At 40.5% G+C, this 15,005-nt stretch overlaps 1 protein-coding gene across 2 annotated transcripts in view; it reads right to left on the reverse strand.

The window, feature by feature from the left end:
- STAG1 (stromal antigen 1) overlaps nucleotides 1–15,005 on the reverse strand; it is a 403,550-nt gene that overhangs the window by 108,531 nt on the left and 280,014 nt on the right. For both annotated transcript variants that reach the window (XM_047874276.1, XM_047874277.1), the window contains 2 exons: nucleotides 2,268–2,366; nucleotides 1,672–1,751 (listed from right to left, as the gene is read on the reverse strand). In XM_047874276.1, coding sequence (XP_047730232.1) covers nucleotides 1,672–1,751; nucleotides 2,268–2,366 — 179 coding nt within the window. The remainder of the gene's footprint in view (nucleotides 1–1,671; nucleotides 1,752–2,267; nucleotides 2,367–15,005) is intronic.

Below are 15,005 nucleotides of genomic sequence, written 5' to 3' on the forward strand. Positions count from 1 at the left end.
CATAAAATTCAATGTGTTAGCCAGCCCTTTTCCTCAACCACAGACCTCAATAGTTAAAACCAAAAACAGACAAGACAGCTTAACTCTCACCAAACATGTTCTAACCAAACCCATTGTGATGATTTCCTATCACAGCTTCTTGAGGCACCACTGCTAAAGGTGTTTTGCAATGACTGGAACATCCTTACTGCCAGACCAGAAAAGCCCTGATAGTAACAGAATGCCTGGGAAGACCACACCCCACACATCCCTTCCCTGTCCATGATGGTGGGCTGAACACATACTGATCCTCGTCCATGATGATGCGCTATTTGCCTGCTCTCTTGTACATACTCCCCCAGAGCCTCTCCCTATAAAACTCTAGGAGAAGTTTTGCTGATGGAGAAGTCAGTTGGTAAGACCTGAGCTTGCCACGTCCCTCGGCTGCCAGCACCCCGAATAAACTTCTCCCTTTCTCTTTTCCAAGCCCTCATCTCTTGAGTACTGGCTTCTCTTACAATGAGTTTCTCTGAGTTCGTTTGGCAACAGTGTTGGCAAATCTAGACAGGAGCTATGCTTTCGATTTGTCCAGTTGCTTCATTATTCCTCGGGAAGGAGTATGGCTGCAGCAGAACACTAAGGTTTACTCATTTGGCTTCCCGAGTTAGCAGTTAGGAATGAAAGATTGTTCGGTAACAAATGCAGTTCTAATATTTAAAAAAAAAATTTTTTTTAACATTTATTCATTTTTGAGACAGAGTGTGAGTGGGGCAGGGGCAGAGAGAGGGAGACACAAAACCTGAAGCAGGTTCCAGGCTCTGAGCTATCAGTACAGAGCCTAACGTGGGGCTCGAACCCATGGACCGCAAGATTGTCATGAACTGAGCCGAAGTCAGATACTTAATCAACCAAGCCACCCATGCACCCCAAATACAATTCTAATATTTAAAATGCCGAAGTTTTTGAGGAATTAGACAAATGTACTTAAAAAAATCATACAGAAGAAAAATAATCCACAGGTAGCTAGTGGTTTTAAAAAGAAAGGCAAAGAAAAAGGAATCGACCAAAAAGGGGAGGTCTTGCTTATAACATATATCATAAAGCTACAATGATAAAGAATATGGTACTAGAGCATAAAGGGGTAAAAAAGATCAAAACAGTAGACATGGTACAGATGGTACATGGTGTATGATAGAAACAATGTAACAAACTGGGAGAAGGATTTGTAATGATTTTGCTAAGACATGCATTCTCTCACATGCATTCTTCCCAGTTTTTAGTCAAAGCTCTATAGATAAAAACTACTGCTATTAAAAAAATCTCTATCATACGAATGACACAATTTAAATGGCTTATTTCCCTTCCCCTACTTCTATACCATTCCAAAGAAGCCTATTTGAAAAACCTATCCCTTTGGATACCTTCTCTTTCTTGCTCTCTTTTTAAAAATAGAAAGGTATTTACTTTGCTGATATTTCCTCTGGACTGCAAAAGAAAACTTTTACATTGAAGAAACAAACAAAGTCAAAATAAATAACAAAAAGAGAAAAACAGAAAACATTTCCTTAAAATGTAAAAGTAGAATCTAATGTGATAACAATATATATTAGGGTTATGTATGTGAAGTACGTCAATAAAGCTGGGAAAAAGACATTAAAATATCAAGATTAAATTATTAACAAATATACTTACTGAAGTATCAGAGTAACCAATCGAATAGCTTCCACAGCAACATCATATTCCTTATCAAGTGTCATTGATACAATGCGATCCTGAAAAAAAAGTTAAAAATCAAATGAAACATGAGCAGAAAATAAATTGGGACTGACCCAAGAGAATATCTTTGGGAAGTATATGTAAGATTAATGGTAGATTAAATAGAAAGCTTTACTCTTAAAACCATATTATCACAGTCTTACACATATAAAGGAGGTGGTTAGTATAAATGTTCATAATCTAAAATCTTTCTCATCAACTGGCATTCCCTAACACCGAGAGTAGTAACACTTCATGTACAAAATTAATATAATTATAAAAAGCTGTATATAAAGAAAATATTATTTTAAAGCAGGAGAGCCTTCTACTGAAGGCAATACATAAGAACTCATGTTGGTAATATCTTTTGTAAAGCAGAGATTCATTAATCTATTTAATACAGGCTTATTTAAAAAATATGTAGAAAAGAATATGAGCTAAACACTTGTTATGGTAAGGTTATTTGCTAAACTAGCTAGAACTAGCATGTTAAAAGTAAAAAACAAAATAAGCTAAGCATTTTTGATGCTTACCTTGAATCGGTTAGTGAATAACTCCAATTTGGGGAATAATTCTCTATTGGTATATAGACTTTGTAGAGCTTTCAAACATTTCAGTCTGACTTCTCCTTGCTTCAGAAATACAAATAAAAACACAACAGAAGAAGTCAATTCCACACCACAAAAGTTGAAAAGATTTAAGTCTATGTGAAGACTAAAGTAATTTTCAGCTTAACTATTCAATTTACATAATAATGTAACTCAACATAGGGTAGAACTGAACAATTGTATAGTCTGTGTTGCACTTCTATTTAATTAAAAATGCACTGAAAATCCCTTAGTTGCTTGAGAGTAAGCTACACCTTTTTCAAACATTTATCAACTCTGATTCAACATAGAGTATTTCTCACACGGTACTGTGGCATTTTGGGAAAATGTTTAACCTATGATTTTAATTAGAGCAGGGTATGCTAATTTGCCCTTTATGTAACTATTAAATAATCCCGTAGAAAAAACTAATTTCATATTATAGGGTCATCATTTTTTCATTTAACAAATATTTTCTGGATGCATTTTACATTCCACAAAGAGGAGTTAGGAAAGAAAACAGGTAAAGAGAAGAATGCTTAAAACAAAACAAACTGATACAGTCAAATGTCCTGAGGCTGCTATTTACTAGAGGAGTATCTTCAATAAAGCCATTAACTTGGAATAGAAAATGTTTGTGATCAAAGTATTTTGACGATCACCTAGAAATTTAGCCAACTCTCTCAAAGGATTCAAAAAAGAAAGCAATGTGCTATAACAGAAGTCCACATTCTAGAATCAAACAAAACTAGATTTAATTTTGAATTCTATAGCTTATTAGCAACATGAGAGATGGCAAGTATATTAATCACTCTGATCCTCAGTTTTCTTATTTGTTAAATGGTGAAACCAACTTCATAAGGTTGTAGCAAGGATTAAATACAGGTGTATGCTGGTCAAAGTTTGAACAACCAGTTCTGGGGGATGGGGCCCTGAACTGTTGCATTTGCAGATTTCTGTGATGTAAATACTCCATCTACAGCCAGTTTCAAGCTACCAACAACAGATGTTATGGAACTCGTATTTGCAAGGGGATGTGCATAATGTCTTGTAACCTGATTCAAGTTATCTCTAGCATATCACTGAATGAGATGATGTTTGTTGGTAAAGTCTCGACCACATAGGAGGAACTTGAGACACCTGTAGTAGATGCTGTTGATGCCCCACCCAGATCCCCATATCCTAATATACAAGGCTAATCTTCCTACTTGTTCCTGTGTTGACTGCTAATGGTTCATAGCTGCACCTCTCTCTGGAAAAATGACCATGCTTGAAAGAAATCACCTGGCACAAAGATTCCTGGGAGGTTATGCTCCATGGTGTCCTCCTGTCTAAACCCTTTCCCTCCTCCATGATAAGGCCTACAGCCAGTGGGGAATGATACAGGATAAAACAGCCCAATCTCCTTGCTCCAGAGCAGGACGACCTCTAAGATGACCCTTTAATATGAAATTAGTAACTCAATATATGCTACGGAGTGCTATAGGAATGGGGCAACTTGAACCAGCAAGAACCAGGAGAATATGTTGGTGGTTGCTGAGGGTGTGGGAACAGAAAACAGAATGTGGGAGAGTTTTTGGATAAAGGGCAGTCTCCTTTGAAAGAGGATGTAAGGCCCTGTAAGGGCCTTTGGAAATGGCCTAACACATTGCTGGATAGCTCTAGGAAAAAGCAATGGTGAATATTAAATGAAACAGAGATGCCAGAATCACTGTGGCACAATGAGAAAGGAAGAAATTTAAAGACAAAGAAAAGCATGCCGGATAGGATCTATTATATAAGCTCAGAAGACCTACCAGTTGAATATGTTCCTCATAAGGGCCCAGAGAATACTCTGTTTACCAAGGCAATAAGGAAAATACTGGTGATGGGTGCACAGACATTACTGAGAAGATCCAGAGTGATAGTGTTCTGTAGACTAAGGCTGACAGGAGACACTCAAAATTTAGCTTCTGGTAGCGATGGAGATAAGAGCACAGAATAGCAGAGACAAGGTAGAATTACGTAACCATTAGACGCAAGGGAGGCATAAATATGTTAATGAGCAGCAAAGTCAAAGGGCAGTCCAGAGATTCACGGAGATGGCTCAAAGGAGATGGTCTTCCTGGAGGCAAGATAGGGAGAAACCCAAAAAAAGTATTATGTGATATATTTACTCCCAAGAAATCAACAATGGATGAGCCAAAGACTAAGGAGAGCTGTCCCAGCATAAAATCACAACCCCAGATCTAAGATAGCATATAGGTAGTTTCCTCACTTCTTTCCAATTATAGATTTGAAAATAGGCCATCAGGGCATCAGCAGGTTAAGCATTTGACTTAGGCTGAGGTCATGATCTTGTGGCTCATGGATTCAAGCCTTGCATCAGGTTCTGTGCTGTCAGCTTGGAGCCTGGAACCTGCTTCAGATTCTATGTCTCCCTCTCTGCCCCATCCCAGCTCGCGCTCTGTCTCTCTCAAAAATAAACATTAAAAAAATAAAAGAAAAAAAAAGAAAAGAAAGCCATCAAAGATGAAATGACTATCCAAGTTCCACAGCCAAATATAGGTAGAGCAAAGACAGTAACTGAATTGTACTTCACTTTATCCAGTCATGCCTCTCAACTGACTGCCTCTCTTCCTAAGTCTTGGTTCTTTACCTATAACATGCCCTGCCCACAATGCAGGAACTTAATTAAATAAGATGGTACCCATGACAGCACTTTAGAAACTATAAAATAACTCAGATGAAAACTCCAGTTGCCTTTTTGGTAATGGATCTATTTTGGGTTTCTACTATACTCTGAAGCTTATTTCTATTATACTATCTAAAAGCATTGTTGTCTTCCATTACACAAAATTCTATTCAAATGTGAATACTGTTTAACACAGTGCCTAATACATAGTTGCTTCTCAATAAATAATTGTGAATGAATAAATATACAAATATATGAAAACAGAAAAGAAACACAGATGAAAGGATTTGCTGAACGAAGAGGCTGGGCATATTTGTCAGACGCTCTAACTAATCAACATTTTTGCAAAATTCCTTTTGAAAGAAAATGTTAAGAGCTGTAAAAATTATTGTGTAGCATGATATCATAATGAGTTGTGTTTTTAAGGGACAATAATTCATGCTTCTAGAAGAAATGCTAATTTTTACTAAAATGCATTTGTGTTATATGAATACTCCCAATAGGAATACAGTGAAAGAGTTAAAATGAACCAAATGCAGGTGGCCTGTCAAGAAGAGGATGTGTTTGCAGCAGAAATACAAACAATAATAAGACATTATGAGCAATTATATGCCAATAAAATGGGCAATCTGGAAGGAATGGGTAAATTGCTAGAAACATATACACTACCAAAACTGAAACAGGAAGAAAGATTTGGATTGCCAATAAAATGGGCAATCTGGAAGGAATGGGTAAATTGCTAGAAACATATACACTACCAAAACTGAAACAGGAAGAAGAAAATTTGAACAGACCCATAACCAGTAAAAAAATCAAATAAATAATAAAAAAATCTTCCAAAAAACAAGAGTCCAGGGCCAGATGGCTTTCCAGGGGAATTCTACCAAACATATAAGGAGGAGTTGACACCTGTTGTCTTGAAACTGTTCCAAAAAATAGAAATGAAAGGAAAACCTCCAAACTCTATGAAGCCAGCATTACCTTGATCCAAAACCACACAAAGACCCCACTAAAAAGGAGAACTATAGACCAATTTCCCTGATGAACATGGATGCAAAAATCCTCAACAAGATATTAGCCAACTGGATCCAACAATACATTAAAAAAATTATTCACCATCACCAAGTAGGATTTATACCTGGGATGCAGGGCTGGTTCAATATCCACAAAACAATAAATGTGATTCATCACATCAATAGAAGAAAGGACAAGAGCCACATGATCTTCTCAAAAGATGCAGAGAAAGCATTTGACAAAATACAGCATTCTTTCTTGATAAAAACCCTCAAGAAAGTAGGGATAGAAGGATCATAGCCTGAGATAATAAAGCCATATATGAAAGATCCAACATTAATATCATCCTCAATGGGGAAAAACTGAGAGCTTTCTCTGCTAAGATCAGGAACAAGACAGGGATGTCCACTCTCGCCACTGTTTTTTAACCTAGTATTGGAAGTTTTAGCTTCAGCAATCAGACAACACAAAGAAGTAAAAAGCATCCAAATCAGGCAGGAGGAGTTCAAACTTTCACTCTTCACAGATGACATGATACTCTACATGGAAAACCCCAAAGATTCCATCAAAAAACTGCTAGAACTGATCAATGAATTCAGCAGTCACAGGATATAAAATCAATGCATAGAAATCAGTTGCATTCCTATACACCAAGAATGAAGCAACAGAAAGAGAAATCAAGGAATTGGTCCCATTTACAATTACACCAAAACCCATAAAATACCTAGGAATAAATCTAACCAAAGAGGTGAAAAATCTATATATACTGAAAACTATAGAAAGCTTATGAAAGAAATTGAACTAAGACACAAAAAACTGGGAAAAGATTCCATGCTCCTAGATAGGAAGAATATTGTTAAAATGTCAATATTACCCAAAGCAATCTACATACTCAATGCAATACCTACCAAATAACACCATCATTCTTCACAGAGCTAGAACAAACAATCCTAAGATTTGTATGGAACCAGAAAAGATCCCAAATAGCCAAAGCAACCTTGAAAAAGAAAACCAAAGCAGGAGGCATCACAATCCCGGACTTCAACCTATATTACAAAGCTGTAATCATCTGGACAGTATGGTACTGGCACAAGAACAGACACTCAGATCAATGGAACGGAATAGAGAACCCAGAAATGGACCCACAAACTTATGGTCAACTAATCTTTGACAAAGCAGAAAACAATATCCAATGGAATAAAGACAGTCTCTTCAGCAAATGGTGCTGGGAAAACTGGACAGCGACACACAGAAGAATGAACCCGGACCACTTTCTTACACCGTACACAAAAATAAACTCAAAATGGATGAAAGACCTAAACATAGGACAGGAAGCCATCAAAATCCTCGAGGAGAAAGCAGGCAAAAACCTCTTTGACCTTGGCCGCAGCAACTTCTTACTCAACACGTCTCTGGAGGCAAAGGAAACAAAAGCAAAACAATTGCTGAGACCTCATCAAAATAAAAAGCTTCTGCACAGGGAAGGAAACAATCAGCAAAACTAGAAGGCAACTGGCAGAATGGAAGAAGATATTTGCAAATGACATACCAGATAAAGGGTTGGTATCCAAAATCTATAGAGAACTTATCAAACTCAACAGCCAAAAAACAAATAATCCTGTAAAGAAATGGGCAAACGACAGGAATAGACACTTCTCCAAAGAAGACATCCAGATGGCCAACCGACACATGAAAAAATGCTCAACATCACTCATCATCAGGGAAATACAAATCAAAACCACACTGAGATACTACCACACACCGTCAGAATGGCTAACATTAACAACTCAGGCAACAACAGATGTTGTTGAGGATGTGGAGAAAAAGGATCTCTTTTGGGGGTGCCTGGGTGGCTCAGTCGGTTAAGCGGCCGACTTCGGCTCAGGTCATAATCTCATGGTCTGTGAGTTCGAGCCCCACATCAGGCTCTGTGCTGACAGCTCAGAACCTGGAGCCTGCTTCAGGTTCTGTGTCTCCCTCTCTCTCTCTAGCCCTCCCCCCTTTGTGCTCTCTCAAAAATGAATAAGTGTTTAAAAAAAAAAAGAGGATCTCTTTTGCACTGCTGGTGGGAATCCAAACTGGTGCAGCCACTCTGGAAAACAGTATGGAGATTCCTCAAAAAATTAAAAATAGAACTACCCTACAACCCAGCTATTGAACTACTAGGTATTTATTCAAGGGATACAGGTACGCTGTTTCTAATGGACACATGCACCCGAATGTTTATAGCAGCACTGTCAACAACAGCCAAAGAGTTGAAATGTCCACTGACGGATGAATGAATGGATCAAAAAGATGTGGTGTAGGGGCGCCTGGGTGGCGCAGTCGGTTAAGCGTCCGACTTCAGCCAGGTCACGATCTCGCGGTCCATGAGTTCGAGCCCCGCATCAGGCTCTGGGCTGATGGCTCGGAGCCTGGAGCCTGTTTCCGATTCTGTGTCTCCCTCTCTCTCTGCCCCTCCCCCGTTCATGCTCTGTCTCTCTCTGTCCCAAAAATAAATAAACGTTGAAAAAAAAAATTAAAAAAAAAAAGATGTGGTGTATTTATATACAATGGAGTATTATGCGGCAATCAAAAAGAATAAAATCTTGCCATTTGCAACTACGTGGATGGAATAAGAGGGTATTATGCTAAGCAAAATTAGAGAAAGACAAAAATCATACGACTTCACTCATATGAGGACTTTAAGATACAAAACATGAACATAGGGAAGGGAAGCAAAAATAATATAAAAACACGAAGGGGGACAAAACATAAGAGACTCTTAAATATAGAGAACAAACAGAGGGTTGCTGGAGGGGTTGTGGAGGGGGATGGGCTAAATGGGAAAGGGGCTTAAGGAATCTACTTATGAAATTGTTCCACCATGTGCTAACTTGGATGTAAATTATAAAAAAATACGTAAATTGTATAAAAAAAGAAGATGTGTTTGTATGCAGCAAGTGGAAGAGAGTAGAGAGAAGGAAGTTTTTTTTATTTTTAAGAATTTTAGTGAGACATAACAGATACACACGGAAAAAATTCATGTTTGTTTGATGAATCTGGACATATGTGTACATGCATGATATTACAATCAAGGCAATAACATATCCATCACTTCCAAAAGTTTCCTCGTATGCATTTTTTTCCTTTTTCTTTTTAATTTGGTAAGAAGAGAGGAAGTAATATTGAAAGGGACTTGTTATGTACCCTTGGGTAAGGCAGTCTTATGCATACCGTCTTTAGACCCTCAACTTGGTAAAGACCCCCAACTTAGCTGCATAAGAATGGGCCTTGGGCCTGGAACACTTCCTTACCAAGAGATCCAGAGCTGCTAATAAAACACCATGAAATGGTGGACACAAAAGGGCTAGCCCCACTGAAAAGACTTGCCAGTTCTGTAGATGGGGTAGTAGTGATGGACTGACTGAACTACTGGTCTCTCCCTCTGGACATATGATGACAAATGGGATGTGGATTATCTAACAACAAGGATGAGCTGGTGCAATGGATGAGGGTGGAAATGTGAGGTGGGTTCTCAAAAGAGTATGGAAACTATATTCTGGCTTTTGACTGCCTTCCTGCTCTCATGCCAACTCCCAACTCACATGGTGTCTTAGGGGTCACAATTGATCTCTGAGAGAAGTAAAGGGGTCCCATGTAGGAAATGTCTCCTGATCCTGGCTTCCTACACACATCAAATAAGATGAGTTTTCACTTAGTGTGAAACCACTGATGGCATTGCTGAAAACAAAACTGTTGAAATGAAGTCCTTCTCTGTAAGTGGAGGACAGATGTGGATGGACCCAGGGGAGCCTCATGCACCCTGGCTGGTGCACGTTTGATGATGGGGCATAGTAGACTCAAATGTCTACAGCACATTTAGGGATGGGGCCAAGTTCTCTGAGTCCCTACCTGAAACTAGAGGCCCTATGCCCCTGTCAGGACAGAATGAAAGGTGGAGGTGGAATACAGACTTTTATGGGAGCCCTTGGGTACTGGTACTCCAATGGCAATAATTTTAGGTCCTCGTAGGAGTAGCTTTTGGTGGTTGAGGATGGTGTAGTTACACATGATGGATAAGTCCACGTGTGTTTGTGGATAGGGTCCTCTGGACCATTTTGTGTGCTGATGATTATAGTCCCCACCACTAAGTATATAATTAGGTTATTAACATTCTGACTATGTGTAGTATTGAATGCCATAGCCACCTCAAGGGGTATGCACCACAACAAGGACAGACTCCAGCATAATGGGCCAGGTACATTCCTTGCAAACTACAGAGTTGCCCAAACCACTGCATACTGTTCAACAAAAATACTGAATCCATGATGGGGAAAAGGACACTATTCTGTTAATTCAAGACAAGATAAGCAGAGGAGCTGATAGCCATCCTGCCATAATATAATAGCCCTGTCTGGCTAGTTAGGAAAGCCTCAGAGCATGGAGGTTGATAGATTTTCACAGGTTAAATGGAGAAGTTCCAGCTTTGGCCCCTGATACTGTCATCAGTACACAATGGTGGCAACCCATACGGAAAACTTGTACACTGTTACTGATCTGGCTAATGACTTTTACTCAGTCTCTTTGCATGAAGAGGATTAGGACCAATTAGCATCCACACAAAACAGCCTGCATACACTTTTACTCTATTTCTTGTAATATGTCATTATTGACTAGGGCTTGATCTTCAATAAGCCCAAGTCCTCATTGACATTTTAGTCATCCATTACATTAATAACATTCTGACAGTAGGGCTAACTGAAAAACATGTGGCTGCAGTGCTATACTTAAGTCACTGATGAAATGATTACTGCCAATGTGACTATAAAACTAGATGAAGTCCAGGGCCTGGCGTATCAGGTGCAATTATTAGGGGGCACTTGGGTGGGAAACTAAAGAAGTATCCCAGAGACAATCAAACAAAAATATAGGCCTCGGCAGCACCCATTAATAAAAAGGAATCCCAACAGCAGTGGGCCTCTTTGAGTAATTAAAGAGCATGTGTCCCACCAGGGTGCTTTCTTGGCTCCTTTAATTGAGATGAACCACAAAGCAGCCAATTTTATTTATTTTGAGAGAAAAACAGACCGCGCGCATGCGCGCGCGCACACACACACACACACACACACACACACACACACACACAAATGGGGGAGGGGCAAAAGGGAGAGGGAGAATCTCAAGCAGGCTCCACCATCCAGTACAGAGTCTGATACAGGGCTCAATGTCTTGACTGTGAGATCATGACCTGACCTGAAATCAAGAGTCAGACGCAACCCACTGAGTCACCCAGGTACCCCTTAAAGCACCAATTTTAAATGAAGTCTTTTGCTGCAGCAGGCCTTGGAAGCTATTCAACAAGCCATGGCCCAGACACAGCTTTGGGGACCTTTGAAACTTGCTAGACTGATGGAACTGCAGGTTTCCACACACCCCTAACATACTGATTGGTCTGTGGCAGCAGGAAATTGCCACTGTGGTGCCCTGGCTTCTTGGACTCTGGATCTGCAAAATTCCAGAAGCTACCATCCAATACACCCCTTTTGAATGACATTTCCTTGCTTGCTATTGGGCACTAATAGAGATGGAGCATCTTACATCCAGAGTGCTATACACAAACACTACAACTTGAACTGTCTATTTTCACTTGGGTAATTACAAAGCCTACCAATAAAATTAGAAAGGTTCATACCAAAGGTCAATCATAAAATGGAAATGGAACACCCAATATAAGGCCTGGACAGAATCCCAAGGGACTAGCAGGCTCCATAAGCAAATAGCCAGCTTACCAGAAAGGCACAAAGAACCTATAGGGGATGCTCTGGCCTCTCCTAAGGCTACCTAGGGCACAAGATTTTAAAATGTGCCTGGTGACTGTAAGCCATGGTTTACTGACTGCCCTGTGGAACTTAAAGCAGATAGGGTCTGCTGGGTTGCAGTTGCCACCTGGCCAAGAGATGGCCATCTTTCGACTGAGACAAGATGTGGATGTTCTATCCAATGGGCCAAGCTCTGTGCTTTGGTGATAGCTGTACAGGCCACCCCTACCACCATGCCATGATACATTTTTACCAACTCACAGGCTCTCGTCAATGGTCAGGAGAATGGCAACTAAAAGACTAGACTGTTAAGGGATGTCCCATATGGGAAAAAGAACCAAGGCAGCAGTTTACTGTCTATAAAGAAAAAAATATGTCACTCATGTGGATAGTCAAGACAAAAGACCTTTTAAAATAAAAGCATAAGTAGCACTCTTATGCCAATCCACCCTGTGCCTTGCAGGCTGCAACAATCTCTCACTGGGTATATCTATGAACTGGACATGGGAGTCCACTGCATATGTGAAAAATGCGGCAAAGCCCAAGGGATAACCCTGGAAGACACCAAGACTAAGGATGCAGTGCAATCTTATGATTCTTCTCAATACACTCAAATCATCTAGAGAGAAGTGGGACACATTAACCAAGGACTGGGACCCACCTGGGTCTAGTAGTTTGATCACACTGTATCCCCAACCCATAGCCATGAGCACAGATGCTGCCTCACTGCCATTAACACCTACTCAGACTATGGTATTCCTATTCCAGTCTGACATTTGGACGCTGACTGAAACTATCATAGTTGTCCTTGAACAAACCTTATGTCATATTTTTGGATGCCCTAAAAGATTTCACTCTGACCAAGGAATATCCTTCACTGCCCAAGCAAGACAACAATGGGTATATATTCTCATGGAATATGAACTTTTTATGCATATTATCACTTTCATGCCAATGGAGCCACTAAATGAATGAATGGGTGACTTACACAGCAACTAAAGAAAGAATACCAAGACAGCCTGCTAATGAATTGGTACCCCCATCTGACTAGGGCTGTATGGCTACTAAACAGTGCACGGCAGTACAAGGGGAAAATGGCACTATGATGCATGCTGGGAAATACTGAGGTTAGATGCGGTGGAGGGCAGGGAGTAGGCAGCCATGTGTTTAGGCTATGCCTGCAAAATACCAATCTCAGTATAGCAGTCATTCTTTTTTCCCCTTGGTGTACTGGTTTGCAGTTCTGGCTGCCACAGCACACCGGACGTGGCCCCCTGACCCTACTCTGGATGTGATGCTTCCGTTGGGCACCTCCCTTCTATGGGAAACCATAAGGGTAGGAGACAAAACCAAGAAGTACCACAGTGCTAGTGTCCTTCAGATCAGGTGGGTGATGTTACTGGAATGTCAAGTATGTGCAGCACATGACCTCCCTTTCTGGATTGGCCAATTAAGGCCAAAAAGTATGGATCAAGCAACAATGACACTGGGTGCTCAAAAAGATAGTAGCATCAGGATTGGGGCAGATAGCCTGGGTTGCAACACCTAAGTAATTAACACCACAAGTAGTAGACCGGAGCATCTTTGGCCTTAGGAAGTTCATGGAGTAGAAGACAGGGAGGAACATTACTCTTTCTTCTCATTCCTACAGAATCCTCTGCTACAGAATGCCTGGTAAAACAACAACTTGATAAAAATCTGTACAGCCACAGTAAGAGAAGGGAAACTTAACCAATGCTGGATTTGTCATTCTGGAATAAAGTCCCTCTTGCCCTGCATTCCCACTATAATGTCCTGGCCAATTACAACTATTCAGACCTTCCTTAGTTATCAGTGGGTCAAATCACTGGGTGAGTCCTTCAATACAGTCCAGATGCAAGCATACTCTGGAGTCTCCTGCTTTATTTTTTTTATTTTTGTTTTTAATTTTTTTTAACATTTATTTATTTTTGAGACAGAGAGAGACAGAGCATGAATGGGGGAGGGGCAGAGAGAGAGGGACACACAGAATTGGAAGCAGGCTCCAGGCTCTGAGCCATCAGCCCAGACGCGGGGCTCGAACTCACGGACCGCAAGATAGTGACCTGGGCTGAAGTCGGACGCTTAACAGACTGAGCCACCCAGGCGTCCCTGGAGTCTCCTGCTTTAATATCATCTATGATGTGACAGAAAAAAGACCCCTGTACTAGAATGGTTATTACTAATCTTTATTTAAATTCTGGATGTGGACACCCAATATGTAACTTTTCTTTCTTGGTAACCACATGGCCAAAGCAGGCTGAGACGAGTCAGCATTTTGAGAACAAATCCCTGGTGGATGTCACCCACACTCTTGTCTTATGTATTTCTCTGTGGACTCCAATGGACAACAGAATGTATGCCTCCAAGGGAAAGATTTTATTGCCTCACTGTCCATGTCAGGAACTGCAGAGAGGGCTGGAAAGGACATGCTTTGCTGACACACCACAGAGTGGTGCACAGTTCCCTCCTGGGAAGACAAATTAACCATTGGTTTCATTCAATTATCCAAATTCTAATACTGGGTATAGGTATGTAGCCCTAGAAAAAATGGTATACAACCTGTCCTTAACCATGGCAGAAATACTTAATGCTACTGTGTAAGCCATTCAAGATCAACAAGACTCAATGAACTCACTAGCCAGTGTGGTGACAGCCCTCGATCATCTGGTGTAGAAAAGTGTGGCATGTGTGTACATATGTCAATAATTCAAGTTAAAAACTGAGCTGGTGAATATCCACATTCAGATGGGATGGTTATTAGCTGTATATTCACAGGCCCTCAGACTTAGTTTTTAACCTCTTTAGTTGGCTTAATCTAGGCACTTGGGGTTTCTAGTTGAGCACCATCCTCCAGGGAAGCCTGATCATTCTCCTGGGTCTGGCTCTCTTAAGCACCCTGGTAAGTGCCATTTCCAAATGACAGGGAAGCTGTATGAGCAATCCACATCCATATAGGTTGTTCAAGGACCCTATCGGACCTAATTCTGTCTTCGGGTTTGGAGCGGGCAATGGTCCTACAGGATATGATTTGCTTTATCTGCCACTTTGATGACCAAGCAGGAGTGAGGTGTGGACTGCTGGGAAAGGTAGTCTTCTGCATGCATTCTTTTGACCCCTACTTGGCTGCATAAGAATGGGCCGTGGGTCTGGAACACTTCCTTATCAAGGGATGAG

The sequence above is a fragment of the Prionailurus viverrinus genome, chromosome C2 (assembly GCF_022837055.1).
Source record: "Prionailurus viverrinus isolate Anna chromosome C2, UM_Priviv_1.0, whole genome shotgun sequence".
NCBI classification, from domain to species: domain Eukaryota; kingdom Metazoa; phylum Chordata; class Mammalia; order Carnivora; family Felidae; genus Prionailurus; species Prionailurus viverrinus.